The 20,443-nt window shown below is 50.8% G+C and overlaps 1 protein-coding gene and 1 long non-coding RNA gene across 15 annotated transcripts in view; one reads left to right on the top strand and one right to left on the bottom strand.

Moving 5' to 3' along the window:
* Window positions 1-14,478, top strand: part of Mef2d (myocyte enhancer factor 2D) — a 30,151-nt gene extending 15,673 nt beyond the window's left edge. For 3 of the 14 annotated variants that reach the window (XM_017319472.2, XM_030252450.1, XM_006501089.2), the window contains 9 exons: window positions 421-558; window positions 1,509-1,719; window positions 1,923-1,979; window positions 3,578-3,768; window positions 4,168-4,188; window positions 5,345-5,474; window positions 9,902-10,121; window positions 10,425-10,731; window positions 11,019-14,471. In XM_017319472.2, the coding sequence (XP_017174961.1) occupies window positions 421-558; window positions 1,509-1,719; window positions 1,923-1,979; window positions 3,578-3,768; window positions 4,168-4,188; window positions 5,345-5,474; window positions 9,902-10,121; window positions 10,425-10,731; window positions 11,019-11,030 (1,287 nt within the window). In that variant the 3' untranslated portion in view covers window positions 11,031-14,471. Of the gene's footprint in view, window positions 1-420; window positions 559-607; window positions 743-1,508; window positions 1,720-1,922; window positions 1,980-3,577; window positions 3,769-4,167; window positions 4,189-5,344; window positions 5,475-9,901; window positions 10,122-10,424; window positions 10,732-11,018 lie in introns of all 14 variants that reach the window. The other 11 variants (XM_011240032.3, XM_030252451.1, XM_006501090.3 and 8 more) reach the window with 10 other exon arrangements.
* Window positions 13,947-20,172, bottom strand: 1700113A16Rik (RIKEN cDNA 1700113A16 gene). The gene is made up of 3 exons (NR_045997.1): window positions 19,974-20,172; window positions 18,238-18,322; window positions 13,947-14,645 (listed from the first exon to the last, which is right to left on the bottom strand). It is a non-coding gene; the product is annotated as an RIKEN cDNA 1700113A16 gene (long non-coding RNA).
* Between the last annotated feature and the right edge of the window lie 271 nt (window positions 20,173-20,443).

The following is a 20,443-nucleotide window of genomic DNA, read 5'->3' on the forward strand; positions in this document are numbered from 1 at the left end:
AGGCAGGTATCTAAAGTTTTGAGTGACCGAGGGTAGCTTGGGTCTGAGATGGTAGAGAGCAAAGAGCTCAATGAGTGCGGGTCCTCTGTGCTTTCTTGTATTGTCCTTTCCTGTCTCCATTCAGTTTCTCTCATCTAAGTAGAACCTCGGGTTTGCATGGGCAGAGTCCCCACCCCCAAGCACACTCTCTAGGGAGCCGGCAGGACCTGGCTTCTCCCTAGACAGCTGTGTAGCATGCCTGCCCCAGGGAACGCTGTAGGGAGGGGAGGATGGCTCTGGGTGGGGATTGGGGGGGGAGGGGGACTAGAACATCTGGGAACCACGGGAGAGAAGGTTGGAGAAGAGTAGGGGATTTGGGGGAGGAGCTTGGAGGATGCCCGAGGGCCATCGCCGGCTGGCTGACTGAGTGTGCGGTTGCAGACCCTGAGGAAGAAGGGTTTCAACGGCTGTGACAGCCCAGAGCCGGATGGGGAGGACTCACTGGAGCAGAGCCCCCTGCTGGAGGACAAGTACCGGCGGGCCAGTGAGGAGCTGGATGGGCTCTTCAGGCGCTATGGGGTGAGCCCTCCTCACCTTTTCTCTGGCCCCCTTCCGGCCCCTCCCCCAGGCGCTGCACAAGAAGCACAGGGAGTGTGAGAGCCCCGAGGTGGACGAGGCGTTTGCCCTGACCCCCCAGACGGAAGAGAAGTATAAAAAGATAGACGAGGAGTTTGATAAGATGATGCAGAGTTATAGACTGGCCGTGAGTAGTCGCATGGAGGAGAGCCTCCTGTGCTGCATGGTGTGGCTTCACTCAGCCTTGCCCGGCCCTCGGCTGCCTCTGATGGATGTACTATGCTGAGCCATCCTTGAGCTGGTACTGACCACTGAGGAACTCCTGACCTTGGTCTTGATAACCCTCTTGTAAAGTTCTTCTTGCATAAACTAGAGAGACCTGCAGTATCCTCTCCCCAGCAGAAAGTGCAGTCTCAGGAGGGAAAGGGAGTGGAGCGAGTTCTTTGTCCCACTGTTTTGGGGGATCCCCCTTGGGGTGCTTTGGCACCCCTGCCTCAGTCATTCAGCTTTATGTAAAGGAAGCGGAACTACTAAAGGGATGGTAGAAAGGTGGGCTTGAGCTGCTCTTAACGCAGGCCAGAAGGTGGTGGCCACTTAGCGAAGCCATATCCTCAGTACTATGCGAGTTCGGGTCTGTACCCAGGGCACTAACTTGCTCCCAGTGTGTCCTGCCTGGCTGAGGACTAACCCACCTCCACTGGGGGTATCCAGTCCCACCTGCAGTGGGCAGAGCCTGCCTCTCTTGCCTTGGGTCAGAGCTGTATTGCAAAGTGCTCTTACCTTTCTGATGGGAGGTAGGCAGGACTACCAAAGGGCTGAAGGCAGGGAGCCCAAGCTTCTGGCCTTTGGAGATATAGTTCAGGAACCAAAGAACTCTGTGTCTACCCTCAGGCAAAACGGGTATGGGGGAGACACTGACCTGGTGTGACATTACCCTCCATCTTCCTGTCTAGTCATCTGTTCCGGCCCCCAACTTTGCCATGCCTGTCACAGTGCCCGTGTCCAATCAGAGCTCCATGCAGTTCAGCAATCCAAGTAGCTCTCTGGTCACTCCTTCCCTGGTGACATCATCCCTTACGGACCCACGGCTCCTGTCCCCCCAGCAGCCAGCACTACAGAGAAACAGTGTTTCTCCAGGCTTGCCCCAGCGGCCTGCTAGTGCAGGTAAGTGGGCTGGAGGGTGAGTCCCTGAGGTCAGAGTGAGCTGTGGAGGGGCTCTGGGCTTCTGTTTTCAGTGGAGGGTCTTCCCTTTGCAGCGTTTCTGTATGTGTATGACTCTTGAGGGGAAAAGGCCTAGGACTCCTCAGAGACCCCTCTTCTTGTCCTGTCCCAAGACAAAGCTCATGGTAGCTCTGCTTTTCTCCCAGGAGCCATGCTGGGTGGAGACCTCAACAGTGCTAATGGAGCCTGCCCCAGCCCCGTTGGTGAGTGTAGCTGCCTCCACAGGGTGGCTCAGACCAGGGGAGGGAAATAACAGGGCCTGAGCAGGATGCATCAGAAGATGTTAGCCTCCCACCCCATCTTGTTTGTTTGTTTTTTTTTTTTTTTTTCTTTTTTCTTGAGACAGGTCTTACTATGTAGCCTTGCTAGCCTGGAACTTGCTATATAGACTAAGATGCCCTCAAACTCATAGAATCCACCTGCCTCTACTGTCTGAGTGCTGGGATCAAAGGCATGCACCATCATACTTGGCCAGGGTCTAGCATTTTCAGATTAAAATGGGGCATCTTGTTGGGATCAGGACTTGTCTCAACAAATGGTAGGCACCCAAACACCACCGTGCACACAGGCCTCCGTGTTCCTATGGAGTCACCATACAGATGTGTACCTATAGGCATTCACACTAGAGCTATAGGAAGTAACCACCATTGCCCCTGGGCCCCAACACAGCTAGCCACTCTTGATCTGTGCTGTTGGCTAGTGACCTCCTTCTAATGTCACCATTGACGTCACCCTGTCATTCTTGCCATTCCCAGAGTGATCTTGGAGTTGGGATAGAAACAGCAACACACTTTGAGGGTAACCATGTGCTTGTAGCAGACAGAGAAAGGTGAAATTTCTCACTGTGGGGACAACTTACATTCCTGAACCTCAGGCTCTTCCAGCTCAGTCTCAGCCAAGTGCTACCTGTTTCCTGTCTGGTCATTATGGGTCCTGTGTGAGGTGGGTGGGCGTGAGGGTACTGTAGAAGTGGTTGTGCACTAGGGCCATGAGACTGTAGACTGAAGGCATACACCTTCTCTCCAGGCCTTGCTCACAGGCCCTGGAGCTCAGCGTTGGGACCTCAGTAAGATGGCCCTGGATGGTTGTGGAGAAGTCACCACAGCTCTCTCAGCTAGTGTCATGCTTCCTCTAATGTCATGTTCCCAGAACTGACAAAAAGTCCATCCCATGCACTTCACAGGGTTGATGTGAGCATGGGTGAAATACTGTGTTTAGAAGACCTGGACATGGCAGAGTGCAGAGCCAATGTAGAAGTTGTGATGCCTTTTTCCCAGGTCTAGTTATGGGAGTGACCATATCGCCAGCCCCCAGTGCCAGCAACACCTTTACCAACAGTCAGTGGCCTGTTTCCCCATGGTGGCAAGCAGCTTGCCTTGTGCTGATGGAAAACACAGAGTTCCAGTTCCTGGCAAGGAAACAGTCTAAATGGTTGCCTGGCTCTGGTGGTCACAGCCTGCCACCCTTCCCACTCGAGTCATGCATCCTGTGTGAAGCCTATGGAGGGGTCTGAGTGCCAGGCTTGGGGAAAGCATGGCTGCAGGGCTCTCTTTAAGTGCCTGGGGCTGGCAGTGGCAATGGTTGCGTGTCAGTTCTACCTCTGGTTCTATCACTGTGGCTTGGAGGCTGACTTATGTCAAGTGATTGGGAGCCAAGGCTTTAGGCAGTGACAGGCAGGCAGCATCCATGTCGAATGCTGGCATGCCTCCGAGAGCCTCCAGGTGACAGATATGCTTGTCTGGGGCAGTTGGCAGGTACAGAGGCAGGCCACCATTTTTCGTTTCTCATCTCACTTTTCCAGGGAATGGCTATGTCAGTGCCCGAGCTTCCCCTGGCCTCCTCCCTGTGGCCAATGGCAACAGCCTAAACAAAGTCATCCCTGCCAAGTCTCCGCCCCCACCCACCCACAACACCCAGCTTGGAGCCCCCAGCCGCAAGCCTGATCTGCGGGTCATCACTTCCCAGGGAGGCAAAGGGTTAATGCATCATTTGGTGAGTGTGTTTCCGGGCTTTGGCAGGGTCTGGGAGGTGGGAATAAAAGCAAGAAAATGAAGGTTAGTAGCAGGTAGGACTTCTTGAGGGCCTTTGGACCATAGCAGTGCTGACCAGAGGGCAGTAAAAATGAACAGGAGATAGGAGAAAAGGGTGTATGATGAAGATGGTAAAAGGAATTCACACTGCACCATGAGAATAAGGACTGGCAGACGATATCTGGCTGATGGAGGCCAGGATACAGCAGTTTATGGCTATCAGATAGACAGACTATCTAGATATCCTTTTGGGCCACAAAGAGCACTCTGCTCTTAGGCAAATAGGGGGACTGGGGTGGCCATATGGGAAGGGCAGGAGCCATAGCCTGAACCTTCCTTTTGGTTTTATTTCTGCTCCCAGACTGAGGACCATTTAGATCTGGTAAGTGCAGCTAAGATGTTAACAGTGTCTTTGAGTTCCAGCTTTGCCCAGTGTTATTCAGTCTGTAGCATGAGTTTATGTACCTGTCTTCTCCCTGTGTGTTTAATGTGGTTGTCAGGAGCTGTGCATAGAGCTGAGTGGGATACTAAGGTAAATGGGGTAGCGGGAAGGGCTGGACATGGCATGCATGTGTCATCTGTGTGTGCATGGATATTTATATGTTACCACACTTATTCATATATGTGTATGTGTGTGCATGTAGAAAAGAGCATGAGGCTATTCACGGCCCTTTGAGGCCCCAGCAGATACCTGAATTAAGCCCTTAGTTTCCATTGGCCTCCTGACTCCACATAGGCCCACACAACATTGGAATCCAAGACACAAGCCTAATCCTTACAAGAAAATCTAGGAAAGTCCAAGGCCAGAGGCTGTCATTAATGGAGTTGTCCTTAGCAAGGACTTCTCTGCCTGCCTGTTCACTCCCGTCCTCCTCCGAGCCCATCTCACAGGCACTTAGAGACGTGCACAGCCCCTCCTGTGCTTACACTCATCATCAGCCAGGAAAGAGGAGGGTGCTTCCTCCCCAGCTTGCTGACAGGAGGCCAGAAAGGCTGGAAAAGGCAAGCAGGCTTTGGCGGCCAACACACCGGCAGCCTCGGCCCCAGCATGGAGCTGGAATAAACAAGTGACTCAGCAGCAGATGGAGCTGACAGCCCTACACACGTGTGTGCATACATGCAATCACATGCCACCCCAGATCCCACGTTCCATTCCCAGATGCCAGTATACATCTCCTGGGACATCTGCTACTGTAATGGGTACAGAGGAGACTCTAGTGGTCTTAGCCCAAGAGAGACCACATCTCTTCCTTCTATCATTCCACCCAGGTACCAGGGCAGGGTTCACATTGAGCTCCAGGCTGCTCCCATGCCTTCCTGTCTGTTGGGTGCAGATGCAAGTGAATCTGTGTGTGCATGTTTTTCTCTGTGAGTCTTGAGGCCTTCAAACACAACAACTGTGTTAGTGAGTCTGTGGGCCTCCATGCTATGGTACCTTCCCTTGGAATTCAGGGACCTAGTTCAGATGCAGTATAGGTTGACCACCTCGAGACAGCCCTCCCATTTGCCATCTCTTGACAGACAGTTTTCTCCTACAGAACAATGCCCAGCGCCTTGGGGTCTCCCAGTCTACCCACTCGCTCACCACCCCAGTGGTTTCCGTGGCAACACCAAGTTTACTCAGCCAGGGCCTCCCCTTCTCCTCCATGCCCACTGCCTACAACACAGGTGAGTGTTGATGTAACTTGGTACTTTGTGCTCTTGTGCATAGGGCAGGGAAGTGACCAGAGATGGTCACTGGATGCTCCTTCCAATCTGAGGAAAGTCCTTCACTAATTAGTGTGGTAATTAGTAGATCAAACATAAAAACAGAATCCTGGGCTGGGGGTGGAGCTCGGTTGGTAAAGAAAGGGTTTACCTTGCAGGCATGAAGCCTTACGTTCAGTTGCTAGCACTATTTATAAGCCAGATGTGGTAGCACTTGTCTGTAATCTGAGCACCAAGGAGGTGGAGACCAGAGAACCAGAAGTTCATGGTCACCCTCAACTACACAGGGAATTAAAGTCCAGCTCAGTTACATGAGACTTTGTCTCAAAAAACAAAACAGGGGCTAAAGAGAGTGCTCAGCAGTTAGGGAAACTTGCTGCTCTTCCAGAGAGTTCACTTTCAGTTCCCAGCACCCACACAGTTACTCACAACTACTTGTAATTGATCCAAAACCCTCTTCTAGCCTCTTCCAGGCACCTGACCACATATGGCATACATACAAACATATACACATAAAAAAATTAAATCATTTTTTAAAAGTTTATAAACAGAAATAAAATTCTTGATTTGAACTTAAGACAAAACAATTTCTTTTTCAGTCTTAAATGTATCCCAAAGGCACTATTTGTGCTAAAGTGCATCCCAAAGACATACTTTTTAAAAATGCATTGTTAAGGTAAAATTCACTTTTAACCAGTGATCTTTTATTTTTAGCATAGGTTCTTGTGGAAGAGTAACTGCTGTCCAGTGTGAGGGGACGGACAGACCAGAGGTGGCTGAGCACATGACTCAGCCACACCAGGCTGATAGAGTTATGGTTTGGGGGCTGGGGAAGGGACATGGTCAATGCAGCAGAGCTTCCTAGAGGATGCAGAGTGGATTGGCTAGTTGCCTGAGCAGAGATGGCTCGGTACAGCAGTGAGTGGGAGGCAGGATAAGCCTGGGAAGGCTGGATAGGTCTAAAGGTGAGCAGTTACCTAAGGACATGGCAGAGGCCTCTGGGAAGAACTGTGGGACATAATGCAAGCTGGCATGGCTCTGTCAGCCTCTCACACCTTCCCCAGAACAGTGTGATGCCCGCAGCCATCCTTTGCTGCATTCAGGCTGCTGTGTCTGCCCAGGAAGGACTTGCTAGTGGGGAAATGTGTTGTCACCTGGTCTTGGAGCTTTTGTGTGGCAGTAAGCTCTTTCTTTCCCACTTCATTCACTGATCCTCACGCTTGAGTGACCAGTATTCAGGCCATTCTGTGGTGACAGTAAACTCCTCCACCTCTGCCAGTCCTTTGGGAGCTGAAGCATGTTAGGGTACAGATCCCACCACAGTTCCCACAGACCCCACCTTTGCCCTTTCCCAGCAGCAGGAGAGATGCTGAGGAGCAGGCAGCAGCCTACTTCACGCTTCAGCAGGGGCCAGGCTGTAGAGGACTCTGGGCAGATGTCTCTGACCCTAGTTCCTTGGCTGCCTCACAACATACCCACTCCCACGTTATTGAATCTTGAGGCTGAGGAGGGGCTGGCTGCTTCAGAAGTGGCAGCCTGAAGGCCTGGTTCAGGGCACATAGGTGGGTAAGAGGGTGATAAGCTCCCTCAGCCTGTCAACCATTCCCAAGACAAGGAGAAAAACCAACTTTCTGAGTCTAATGGGGAAGTGGGCATTGTTCGTTTAGGAATCCTACCATGGCAGCTGCCTGTGCTTTTGCCATTCAGTCTTGTGAAGTAGGAGGGAAGTTAGTTCATCTCGGCTCTCTTCGTGGCCTGCTTGTGTCTCTAGGGTGTGAAAGCAGCTTTGGCCCGAAAGCTCCAGTTGCTGTTGCTACAGGAGTAGTTGAGCAGACTTCTGTCAGCAGCAGACATTTTCGGGTACCACATCTGATGTGAGCCAAATTCCAGTAGGTGCTAGGCGATCTACTATGGTAGTATCCTGCATGAGAGGAGAAGGGCCTGGCCTTTGTGGACACTACCTTAGAGGTCTGTCTGTGATGACTACAAGAGCAGCTTAAGGAGGTAGCCGGGTGGCCTGGAGACCGACTTCTTGACCCGTAGGAAATAACCCTCCCAGTGGATAGAGCTCCAGTGCTGGGATGGGGCAGGACTAAGAGCTGGGTTCTGATTTCTCCCCTGAGGTCCTTAGGTAAAGCACTGACCTATTCTGGGCCTGATTTTCTTGTTTGTAAAATAAGCACAGAATACAGTTAGTCCCAGAGGCCACATTTTGCATTTATACTAGTTTTTAAAATGAGTAACCAGGGGGTTGGAGAGTTGGCTCAGTGGTTAAGAGCACTTCTAGGGGACCCAGGTTCACTCCCAAGCACTCACTGGTGGCTCACAACTGTTTGTAACTTTAGTTTCAGCGGGTTTGACACCCTTACACAGATGTGCATGCCAGCAAAGCACCAATGCACATAAAATAAACTATGTGTAAAAAATCTAGCGGGAGCCGGGCGGTGGTGGCGCACGCCTTTAACCCCAGCATTTGGGAGGCAGAGGCAGGTGGATTTCTGAGTTCGAGGCCAGCCTGGTCTACAGAGTGAGTTCCAGGACAGTCAGGGCTACACAGAGCAACCCTGTCTCGAAATACCAAAAAAAAAAAAAAAAAAAAAGAAAGAAAGAAAGAAAGAAATCAATCAATCAATCTAGGGGGAATAAATAAATAGAACTAGTAAACTAGAGTGAAGTTTAAAGGTGGTGGGGAAAGCTGGGCATGGTGGTGCATACCTTTAATTTCAGCACTCAAGAAGCAGAGGCAGGCAGATCTTTATGGATTCAAGGCCACTCAGGCCTACATACTGAGGTCAGCCAGGGATAGATAGTGAGACCCTGTCTCAAAACAAACAAACAAAAAAATGGAGAGGGCTGTGACACAGGTAGATCAGTGGTGGGTGCTTGCCCTGTGGTGCAGGGCTGCCTTCCACCCCTGGCACGGCAGAAATTCGATAAATAAAGGACAAGGCGTCAGGGCTTATGAGTGCTGCCAACTAACTAGCCTAGCTTTTCCTGTGAGCAGGCAGCAGGCAGCTCCTCCAACTTGAGGCTGCACTGTCTCATGTGAGCATTGGTGCTTAGTAAGTCTTGGAGTTCACCAGAAGCCTGATAGCGTTGCTGTCCTACATGGCTTTGCCATACCTGCTTCTCCTGGGGGCTGTGCTGTAGGAAGGCGTGCTGTCTCTGCTCCTGACAGTCAGCACTTGTCCAGGATCTCACAGCCTGTGACTGTGGGGAGGCTGCCAAGAGTCTGTCATGGCTTCAGCCGTAAATGTTGCAGAGGTCAAGCCATCTTCCTGCACAAACAGGGCTAGAGCAAGTGACCTTGGATTCACAATGGAACATAGGTTGGGTGACTGGACTGGACAGTACATATCTTTCTAACATGTCCTCCCACTGTGTACACATCTTTATGGCTCTTGGGGAAGGCATTTCTAAATACCTCAAACAGTACAGCACGAGGCATATTAGAGCTGTGTGACTAGCAGGTGAGGTGCTTAACAAGTCACTTGTTAACAATGCAGACATCACAGTACCTTAAGATCAGTGCCTAGACAGGAAGTACCCCATAAGTCTCCCGGAACCTAAGTCACTTGGCCCTAGCTTAGGCCCTGAATGAAGCCCTTTCTGCTTCAGGGACATGAAGACTGGATGTCGGCCCATTTCCTCTGTGTCTGTATGGGAGCTTAAGCCCATGTGGGGCCAAGGCAGAAGGGAGAGTGTTTGTGCTTCCTGGTCCCATTACCCTAGGGTTCTCAGAGCTCCCTGCTGCCTCTCCACTGCCTGAAGCTGGGCGGGTGAAGAGACTGCAGTTGGATCAATACTGGGCCCTTCTCCATTTCTTTTTTGTAACTGCCCTTATGAAAGCAATACTTATACATGATTGATTTTTTGTTTTGGTTTGGTTTTTGGTTTTTGAAGACAGGGTTTCTTTGTATAGACCTGGCTGTCCTGGAACTCACTTTGTAGACCAGACTGGCCTTGAACTCAGAAATTTGCCGCCAGCCTCTGCCACCACCGCCCAGCCATGATTGGTTTTAAAACTGATGATATCTTAAAAACCGCTTGTCCTTTTACCCTGTTAAAAAAAATATGCCGGCTGGGCAGTGGTGGCACACGCCTTTAATCCCAACACTTGGGAGGCAGAAGCAGGTGGATTTCTGAGTTCGAGGCCAGCCTGGTCTACAGAGTGAGTTCCAGGACAGCCAGGACTGCACCGAGAAACCCTGTCTAGAAAAAGCAAAAAAGAATTAAGAAAGCATGCCGTGTGATCATCAGGCTTGTCTTCTCTGTCGTTGTCATGAAGTCTTCATTCTTCACATCTGTGCTTAGACACCACTGGTCCTCCCGAAGGGGGGGGAGGTGAGGAGCTCCCCACCCAGGTCCCCCACTTTCTCTTACTACAGATTACCAGCTGCCCAGTGCAGAGCTATCCTCCTTACCAGCCTTCAGTTCACCTGCAGGGCTGGCACTAGGCAATGTCACCGCCTGGCAGCAGCCCCAGCCGCCCCAGCAGCCACAACCGCCACAACCGCCACAGTCACAGCCACAGCCACCACAGCCACAGCCACAGCAGCCACCTCAGCAACAGCCCCACTTGGTCCCCGTTTCTCTCAGCAACCTCATGTGAGTCTTTGGGAGGTTTTCCATGGGGACGGTGGGGAGTGAGGGACAGGTCTCCTGGAGTTGTGTGTGTGTTCAGTAAGTGGCAGTCCTGAGCCCCTCCCCCCAGCCATCAGGGCTGAGGGTGTAGGCTTTAGAAGATGGACAGAGTGGTGTGGACAGACTGCAGCTAACACTCATTTCTCTTCTTTCCCTTTGACACGCATCTCCCTCCCCCGACTCCCCACTCTCATTCTGTTGTGTTGACCCTGTCTGGTGACTTCTTCCCACTCTTTCTGTTACTGTCTCTGTGTCCCTAAACTCCAGCCCTGGCAGCCCCTTGCCTCACGTGGGTGCTGCTCTCACAGTCACTACCCACCCCCACATCAGCATCAAGTCAGAACCAGTGTCCCCAAGTCGTGAACGCAGCCCTGCACCTCCTCCACCAGCTGTGTTCCCAGCTGCCCGCCCTGAGCCTGGCGAAGGTCTCAGCAGCCCAGCTGGAGGATCCTATGAGACCGGGGACCGGGATGATGGACGGGGGGACTTTGGGCCCACACTAGGCCTGCTGCGCCCAGCCCCAGAGCCTGAGGCTGAGGGCTCAGCTGTGAAGAGGATGCGGCTGGATACTTGGGTACTGTAACATTGCCCTTCTGTCTGCCGGTGTCTGCGTCACCCAGGGATGCCCCACATGCACTCAGCCTGTTTTCTTTCCCACCTGAGGCCTTGTGGCCAGGCATTTCTTTGGGTCAGTACTCACAGCCCTCGACCCCTTCCTGCAGCACTGTCCCCTGCTCAGTGACCTCCAGCTAGCCTCGCTCGCTCGCTCGCCCTAGAGTGTTACCCCTTGGGAGAGGGTTGGGTGCATCCTATAGGCCACATTGCCCCTCACACCACCTTCTCCATCTCCTTTCTTCACAGACATTAAAGTGATGGTTCCCACTCCCTCCTTTCAGCCTCCCTGATGAAGAGTTGACAATCTCACCGCCCACCCCCTCCTTATCCTGGGCTCCTCCCGCTCGACCCCACTTCCTTTCTTCTGCTCCATGTCCTGTTGATGGTTACATTTGTGTATAATTATATTATTATTATTGTTATTATTATTATTATATTTTTAAATTCGAATTCTCGCTTTAGAGAGAGGGATGCTCTTGCCCCTTTCTTGCCCCCACCATTTTCACTGATGGGGACTCTCTTTATTGCGGGAAAGGGGGGACACTTTGCACGTTGTACACATATGCTGCAGGAAGGAGGGAGGCGGTAGGCCTTGGAGAAGGACAGGTGCCGAGCCCTGCATGTGGAGCCCTCCCATCCCATTCCCAGATAGACGTAAAGAACCAAAAACTACCCAACAACAAAACCCAGATAGTGGACTGAAACCCAAAGCTGGCTTGACGATGGGCTTGTGTCTCAGGGGATAGGAGGAGGCAGTTTCTGCTTCTGGGCTGTTCACGGCTAATACCCATCCTGGTCCCTCCAGCTTCCTGCATACGTATCACACTCTCTGATCCTGTGTGTTACACCCCAAGATCTGGGTGATAGAAAGGCTGCCTAGGAATCTGAGGCCAGGGAAGGGGCTTGAGGTTGGAATCTCTAGAGATAACATGGAGAGAGACAGCTGTAGAAAGAGGGCTGATGAGGACAGAAGGACTGGGTGTGGTGAATTGGGACCCTACCCCCAGCTTTTCCTTTGAGATGTACAGTGCAATAGCTCCCCGTCCTTTAGCCTACCCCAATCCTAAAGAAAGCTGGCCATGTACTGGGAGATTTGGGAGAGGACCTTCATTGAAGTGGCTCCAGGATGGGCCAGAGTCGTCCTTTGGTTCCCTGGGGCACTGAGAGCAGGAGGCTTGTCAGGGGCAGGGTGAGGAGGGCACCTCTTGGCTTTGTGCACCTGTGTCCAGAAGAGTACTTACTGGGCACATGGAGGCTCCTGTAGATGAGGCCCGGGCCCTTCCCCAGGCCTCTGAGCTCCTGCCCCTGACCCACCTCCCAGCTCTCTGCGTGCTCCTTGTCTCGCTACCTCCTGTCCCTCCACCTCCAGGCCACATCCCAAACCTGCCCTCTTGCTACTGTAATTGTAAATAGAGACCTTTCAAATGTTAGTGGTGTAACCGTCCAGGAAACTGTTGTGTTTGTTGTTGTTGTATTGATATGAAATGAGATTCTATTTTTGTCAAAGTATATTGTAATAATAATGACTCAAATGGCCCGTACTGTACAGATGAGATTCTTCTGCTGTGTTCTTGCCTTCCTCTCCAGACTAATGCTTTGTTGCCTCCTCAGTGGGGCTGCAGCAAGCACCAGGGGCAGTGGAAGAAGCATTGGGTCCTTGGACCTCTTGCTGGATCTGAGGTCAGACTGGAGGGAATAGTTTGCCCCCTCCCCAGCCTGCTGTCACCACCCCTGCCCTTCCTCTGCTTCCCCACCTGGGGAAAGGGGATGGGAGACAGCACACACTCCCTTGGAGTTCCTCCCAGCTGGAGGGTAGAGTTAGACAAGGCTCAGTGTTGTAGTACGATGGTCTTTGCCCACCTGTGACCCAGCCTTTTGTAGTATTTTGACACTTGATGCAGGGAAGGAGCCAGAAGCAGAGGGGTGTGAGCATGCTCGTGGAGGCGTATCTGGGTTCACCCTGTATTTATGTGTTTGTGTGCAGCTGTGCGGATGTACCTTTGAGTGACTCAAGCTCCAAGGGCCTCTGTGTGAGCTGGGTGTGTTTACAAGGGATCAGCGCCTTCCAACTCTGTGGCTTCACCCCCTCCCCGGGCTGCTCTCAGTCCCAAAACATTTTACTAAAGTCATGGGGGACGGGTGCTAGTTGGCCTTCCTGTTTCTCCCCACAGCCTACCTCCACCAGGGCTTCACATTTGGAGCTCTGCCTCCATATGGCTGTCCACTAGCCCCACCCAGGCATGGTTCATCCCTGGAGTTCTGACTTGTTTATGGAGCCAACTCAAGTTCTTCTTGCCCGGAGCTTTGCCTTTTGTAAGGCAGGGACCCTCCCTTAACCAGAGTTTACCCCAGTAGCTGACCAAGCATGGGGTGCTACCCACATGCCTCACCTTCCCACTCCTCCTCACAAGTCCTGGAGGGAGTTTTAAGACTTGCTTATGGCCTTGAAAGAAGCCAGGGTTGTAGCCCTGTGCTCCCCTTGAAGTAGCTGGCACATTGTAGGCCCTCAGTAAATGCTGAATGGGTGGATGACAGGTGCTCAATAAATGTGGATTCACGGCCTCATCTCAGGCCCATCCTTCAAGGCTGAGCTTGGCCACCATTACAGTTGTGGGTGAAGCCCCTATAGTTCACAGTGTGCTACTCAACAGTTTGCCATCTGCTTCCCGAAAGCAAACCTGGCTTGTGATTGCCATGTACGGATGCGTGCATGCACTGTGTGTGTGTGTGCGTGCGTGTGCGTGTCTGTGTCTGCACACACACGTATGAGTTCTTGTGTGTCTCTGTCCCTGACTGAAGGGGCAGTCTGTGAATGAGTATGTGACATTTCTGCAGTTTAGTATCCCCAGGTTTCTCCTGGGGCTATGCAGGGGCTTCTGGCTGGCCAGGTAAATGGATCCCTGGGAACCTAGACCTCAAATGGGGACTTATTTTCTTCCTCTCACAAGCCAAATTTGCCTACTCTCCACTCCCTATACAGAACTGGGTATTTGCCAAAGTAGCCTCTGGCGTCATCCAGTGCCCTTCCCACCCAGGTTCCCCTCTGCTTTCAGGGATAGTGGGACCGAGGGCCACCCCCACATGCCTCAGTTTAGCACATTTCCTCCATCCCCAGCAGTGCATCCACCCACCCTCCCCAACTCCAACAGGAAGGAAGAAAGAAATGCACCTTCTCTTGCTCGTTATTTATTTGTTTGGAGAGACAGAAATGATGGAAAAGTATCTAAATCTATCTCTCTCTCTATTTTTACCTAACTCTCTGGAACCCCTGTGGGGGAATGTAGGCTCTCCTAAGAGGCTGGGAGCTCCTTGTTCTACCCTGTCTGCCTCTACATAAGCAGAAGGGGTGGGATGTAATGGGGCAGGAGGGCTGAGATTCCCAAGGAGAATCTGAATTCTCTACCCCCATTCAAGTCCCAGAAAGAGGGAAGAAGGGAGGGATGGGCCAGCCAAGAGCTGACCCGTCCCCAAACTTGACAATCACCCACACTCCTGGCTCCTGGGTCTGGGTGAGTCCAAGTGTGTGGCTGTTGGTTTGTTTTCATTATTTCTTTCCGTGCTGTACGGTGATGCTTTCTAGTATTCTGCACATTAAGAAAAGTCCTCGAGATTCTTACGAGTTTGGTTTGAAAACTCTTTCACTATATTTGTTGTAAAGAGGTTTACTATTAAAAGAAAAAAAAAAAAACATGTTTCTGATACCTCAGTTTGGGTTTTGATTTCTTTGGTGCGGCGAGGAAGGGGAGGAAGACCTGGTGTGCCTGGCAGAGTGAGTGATGATTTGGAGGGCAGGCTGTGAGATGCCAGGTCTCTCAGGCACTCTTAAGGCAGAACTGTGGGCAGTTGCTCCAGGTAGAAGCCTTGAAAGGGATCCTGCAACATGGGAAGAACAAATGTTCCTAGGGTCAGATCTAGCCTTCCTACTACAGACAGCCATTCTTAGCAGATTTCCCTTGGCCTAGTCAAACAGATGGAGTCCACCTTCACAGCCCACCAGTGTCCCACCAGCACAGTAATATGCTCCTAACACTTGCTGGCACAGCCAGGCTGTGGGCAGATTTCAGCACATCTGGAAGCCTTGATGTACTGCCCTGGTCTGTCGTTGGTGCCGAAGCAGCAAAACAAGTGAGGGGGCCTTTGCTCAGTGGCTAAGACTACCCTATAAATGCTTATGGTGATGTGGTCTCCTGATGGGGGTGCTGGAGAGGAGAGGAGAGGAGTCAGGCAAGCAAGGCACAGAATGTCCTCCAGCCTCAGATTTCCATATTGCAAAATACTTAGCATCTGTGCTGGCCCCGCCTTCCTCACAAGGCCACTGGATTTCACCTCACTTCTCCCTCAGCAGTGGCTAAGGGACAGTGTCCTCATCAAGAAAGGGTTAATGGGATGTTGTTCTCTAGGTGGGGTGGGGGTGGGGAGGCTGTGGCTCAGGTGATATAGAGTGCTTGGCCTAGTTCAGTCTCCTGGAAAAGGAGGCATGGTAGTGCACACTAGATATTCTAGATATAGGCAGGAGGATCAGAAGTTTACAGTCATTCTCAGCTACGTAGGGACCCTGTCTAAAAGAGAAAGGTAGTACTGTTGTCCACTATCTCTGCCTGTTCCCACACTGAAAAACCAATAGAAGAAAGCAAGTGATGGCATGTGCTTTCAAATGGGAAGGGTGGCTTCTGTTTCTCTTATAACCCTAATACTATGCTATACACCAGCCCTGTGGAAAGCCCACATGCCAAGGACCAGTGGCCTCCTCCTGCCACCTGCCATTTGAATGAGGTCATCTTCACAGTATAGTTCCCTGACTTCTCCAGACATTGCTCCAAGGGAGAATGTACAGGCAAGATGGACTGCGCAGCTCATCCATGCTCATGGGAGGACTCTTCTCTGAGGTGACCTCAGTCTGCCTTGCCTCCTCTTCCTTCCTGCCAGTAGGTATCACTCACTGGGGTCTGGGATAAGCCTTAGTGTTGCTTGCAAAAACTTCTGTTCCCTGTCTCTTCTGCTGTTTTCCATATAGTTCAGTGGGGTCTTGGGGTTGGTTCTGGCCAAGGGACTAATGAGCTGTAATGTGCGTCCCTTCTGAAATACAGGTAGTTCCTGCCTGTCCAAGTGCTGGGTTTTTTTTTTTTTTTTCCCTATCTTGAGCATTCTGGAAGAGCATGTCAGTGTGAAGTGCCATGGAGCAAATCAGCCTGAGTTGGGGGTCTGATGCCCTCTTCTGGCCTCTGCAAGCACTGCATGCAGGTGGTGTGCTAACATACCTGCAGGCAAAACACCCCTGTACATATTTATTTAAAGTAGTCTGGATTGCCAAACCACTTCAGGGTGGTATTAGCACCAGGAGAACGTTAGAAATGTGAAATGATCACTATACCGCCCTGGCCAGTGTGGTGCCTTTCCCACTCAGTTGTAAAACACTTACAGTGTGATACAGAGTTCTGTGGACTCTGCATAGTCGGAGTGTGGTCAAGTTCTGACACTTGTTGGGTGTTCCTATACAATGTAAACAGCTGCCTATTTCCTGTAATTCACACCTGCCCTTCTCAGGCTATCCCCCTATCTGGCTCCATTGATAATCTGACCCCTTCACGGTACTCCATAGCTCACCACGTAAAGTGCAAAGGCCTTGCTGGTTCTCAAGGCCTTCAACAGGCCAAGAAAAGCCCCTTTCCAGGCTCAGTCCATGCCGCTCCTTGGACTCTAGGTGTGCACCAGAACAGAAAGGAGTCAGTGGGTTCCTACTGCTAGTAGGAACAGTAGACTAAAGAACCAGCAGAAACTGGGCTTCCCAGATGAGACTAGGCACATCCGCTCCAAACTAGGGGTCTGGGAAGTATCTTAGGAAGAGTTTGAGCTGAACACTGAAGACATGTAGGAATTCCCTAGGCACATGGGCCCCTACGGAAATCTAACCCTGGCGAATAGACAAGAATGGCATGCAGAGCTGAAGGGGCAGGCAGAGGCCATGTGAAGGCCTTCGTTAGCAATGAGGCTTTATTCTCCACAGTCTAGGTCTTCAAAATAGTTTAAAGAAATGACTGAGGTTAGCTAGGAGCTGGAGTGACACAGCAGAGAATGGGGAGCTCAGGGTAGCCTGGGTTTCACAGTAGGACCTGTGTCAGAACAAACTCAGAAAAGAGACGCATGCCTGCAACCCCTGCATGGACAAGCAGAGGTAGGAGGATCAGGAGTTGAAGGACATCTGGATTACAGAGTGACCTGTGGGGCAGGCTGGCTTACATAAGACACTGCTTCAGAAAACTGAGATGGAACACTTGCTAGCAAAAACTGACAGCAATGTCTCTGTCTCTCCCTCCCTCCCTTTTTCTTTCTAGTCGGGAGTCTATCACAGGGTTTCTTTTCCCTCCCTCCCTCCCTCCCTCCCTCCCTCCCTCCCTCCCTCCCTCCCTCCCTTTCTTTCTTCCTGCTGTTTGGGACAGGTTCTCTCTGCTCTCCTGGAACTCACTACTATATCAGACTAGCTCTGAATTTCCAGAGATCTGTCTGCTTCTACTGGGATCAAAAGTGTGTACAAGCAGCTCTCAAGGCTTCTTACACTTTCCTTCTCACAAACCTCTCTTCAGCTGAATTCATGTTCTGTACACCCAGAACGTGAAATGTACAAATCAAACATCTGCTGGAAATGACAAGTTTGTGTATTTGTGTGGGTGGGTGGGTGTCCTCCTCAGTCATTCTTGACCGAATCTGGAGTTTGTCATTTTAGTCATACTAGCTGGCCACATGCCCAAATGATTCTCTTGTGGGATTACAGGCACCCACAACTGTACCTAGCTTTGCTGACCTGAAGACATACTTGTGCCATCTCCATAGCCCCCCAGATTTGTTTTAAATAAAATTCTTTAATACACATAAACTATCTGGTCTATATTTATAATCTTAATAGTTATTAAAGATTAAAGCATCCAGCCCAGCTAAGACTACATGAAGAAATTAAAGCAAGTTTTCATACTAATAAGATGGATTTATTTTTATATAACTCTTGGCTGAAGGCTGGGTATAGTGGTGCATGCCTTTAATCCTAGCACGTGAAAGGCAGAGGCAGGCAAAACTCTCTTGAGTTCTAGACCAACCTGATCGACATACAGACAGCCAAGGCTAGAGTAAAACCCTGTCTTAATTCAAAAAACAATCAGTCAAGCTTGGCTGAATATTTGACAGTTCTCCATGTAGAACCTCTTCAATATTTTTCAGAACTAATACTTTGATTTGATACTTGTCAACACTGAGTGTGCTGCTTCATAGAGTACAAAATGGCAGGTGTAGTGTAGCCTGGTTGGTTTTGTCAACTTGACACAACCTGGAATCACCCAGAAAGAGACAACTTCAATTCAAGCACTACCTCCAAGGGCTGCAGAGATGGCACAGGGATGGGACAGCCCAGCAAGCAAGAAGTCCTGGGCTCACACTTCACTCAGCGCTTAATACTTCAAGAGGCAGTGCCACACACCTGGAATCCTAGTAAGAGATGGCGGTGAAACTCGGGGGTATCCTCTGCTGTACGTGAGCTCAGGATAACTGGAATACATGGAATTCTAGTAAAAAAAAGAATAAAATGAAACTAAGCCAAACATTCTAACATGATCCCAAGGATCTTAAAAAATACTGACTGGACATTATCTGGCATGGTGCCTACACAAATGAAAGACAGTGCATATTTTTGTTGTGTTTTTTATGTGATTTTCTTTTTCTTTTTTGGTTTTTCGAGACAAGGTTTCTCTGTTTCCTGGCTGTCCTGGAACTCACTATGAGACCAGGTTAGCCTCGAACGCAGAAATCCACCTGCCTCTGCCTCCCAAGTGCTGGGATTAAAGGTGTTCGCCACCACTGCCCGGCTTTTTTTGGGCGGGGGGGATTTTCTTTTCTTTTTTTTTTTCCATTTTTTATTAGGTATTTAGCTCATTTACATTTCCAATGCTATACCAAAAGTCCCCCATACCCACCCACCCCCACTCCCCTACCCACCCACTCCCCCTTTTTGGCCCTGGCGCTCCCCTGTACTGGGGCATATAAAGTTTGCGTGTCCAATGGGCCTCTCCAGTGATGGCCGACTAGGCCATCTTTTGATACATATGCAGCTAGAGTCAAGAGCTCCGGGGTACTGGTTAGTTCATAATGTTGTTCCACCTATAGGGTTGCAGATCCCTTTAGCTCCTTGGGTACTTTCTCTAGCTCCTCCATTGGGAGCCCTGTGATCCATCCATTAGCTGACTGTGAGCATCCACTTCTGTGTTTGCTAGGCCCCGGCATAGTCTCACAAGAGACAGCTACATCTGGGTCCTTTCAATAAAATCTTGCTAGTGTATGCAATGGTGTGGATTTTATTTTCTTGTGTGTGTGTGCATGAGTGTCCCTGGAGGCTGGAGCAGGGCATCAAGTTTATTGGAGCTAATGTTACAGGCAGTTGTGAGATGTTGGCATGGGTGCTAGAACCAATTCAGGTCAGCAAACATTTTTTGTTGTTTATGTGCATTGATGTTTTGCTTGCATGTCTGTCTATGTAAGGACAGTTGTGAGCTGCCATGTGGGTGCTGAGAATGGAACACAGGTCCTCTGGAGGAGCAGTCAATGCTCTTAACCACTGACTCCCCCAGCAAACATTCTTATACAACACCCCTCTGGTCTCCTCAGGACACATGTGTACATACACATTTTTTTTTAATAAAAAATACTCCCAAGTTGCAACTTTTTGAAGCTGATCTCTTTTTTAGCTGAAGGACGAGTTCCTCGAGTATTGCCATATAAAATAGAACTAGGGTGTGGGTCTCTTGGACTCAGCTATCAAGGTCAGTGGTTCTTAGGAGCAATCAGTGCTGTCTAACTGTTCATGCCACGAGGCCAGTGGTTATTTTGGTCTGACTCATCCTTTAGTCCCATGGGCTATCTTTTCCAGCCTTGTGATTGTGTGGGAACTTGTTCAAGGATCAGCAGATGTGGAAGGGACCCAGGCGATCTCATCTCAGGCTCTGGACCTGAATGTTTGCAGCCTGAAATCACTCACTACCTGGACGAAGAGCAAATCCACTTTCCTGTCCTGTTTCAGACTTGGGTCTCAAATAGAAGAGGTAGCCTTAGCATAGTTTACAGGTCCCCCCCCCCCCCCCCCGTTCTAGCCACCCAGCCTAGCGAAGTTCCTTGGTAGTTTGCAGCAGGTCAGTTCCGGCCTCTCGGGTGAGTCAGATTTACCCCTTAGCCTCGTATTGGCTCAGCTCCACCTCTCGGTGTCTGTCCAGTCTCGGGGAGCGTCTCCACCCTCACAGGATAGCGGCCCAGGACTACTCCTATTTAGGACATGAGCTGCCACGTGCCCAAAGCATGCTGGGTGCCCCTGGGGAGGGGAAGACCCGCAGGACGCCGGATCACGCGCCCGTTACGCACCGCCCCCACGTGACCCGCGGTGTGTTCCGGAGATGAATTGCTTCCGGGTTTCAAAGTAACCCTCCACTCTAAGGCGAAAGGGGGCGGGTATAGAAGGTAGGCTGTAGAGTCGCCTAACATCCATTTCCGTACGTTCTGCCCCACTCCCCCAAGGTGTCGCTGAGACCCTTGACTGCGTCTCCGGGGCTTAGCAGGTGGCAGAGCACGCTCCGGAGCCTCTCGTAAAGTTCCGCCGCGCGTGGAACAAAGGCCTTCAAGCCACGCCCGGCGCCGCCTGC

This window comes from Mus musculus, chromosome 3 (genome assembly GCF_000001635.26).
Source record: "Mus musculus strain C57BL/6J chromosome 3, GRCm38.p6 C57BL/6J".
Classification (NCBI taxonomy): Eukaryota; Metazoa; Chordata; class Mammalia; order Rodentia; family Muridae; genus Mus; species Mus musculus.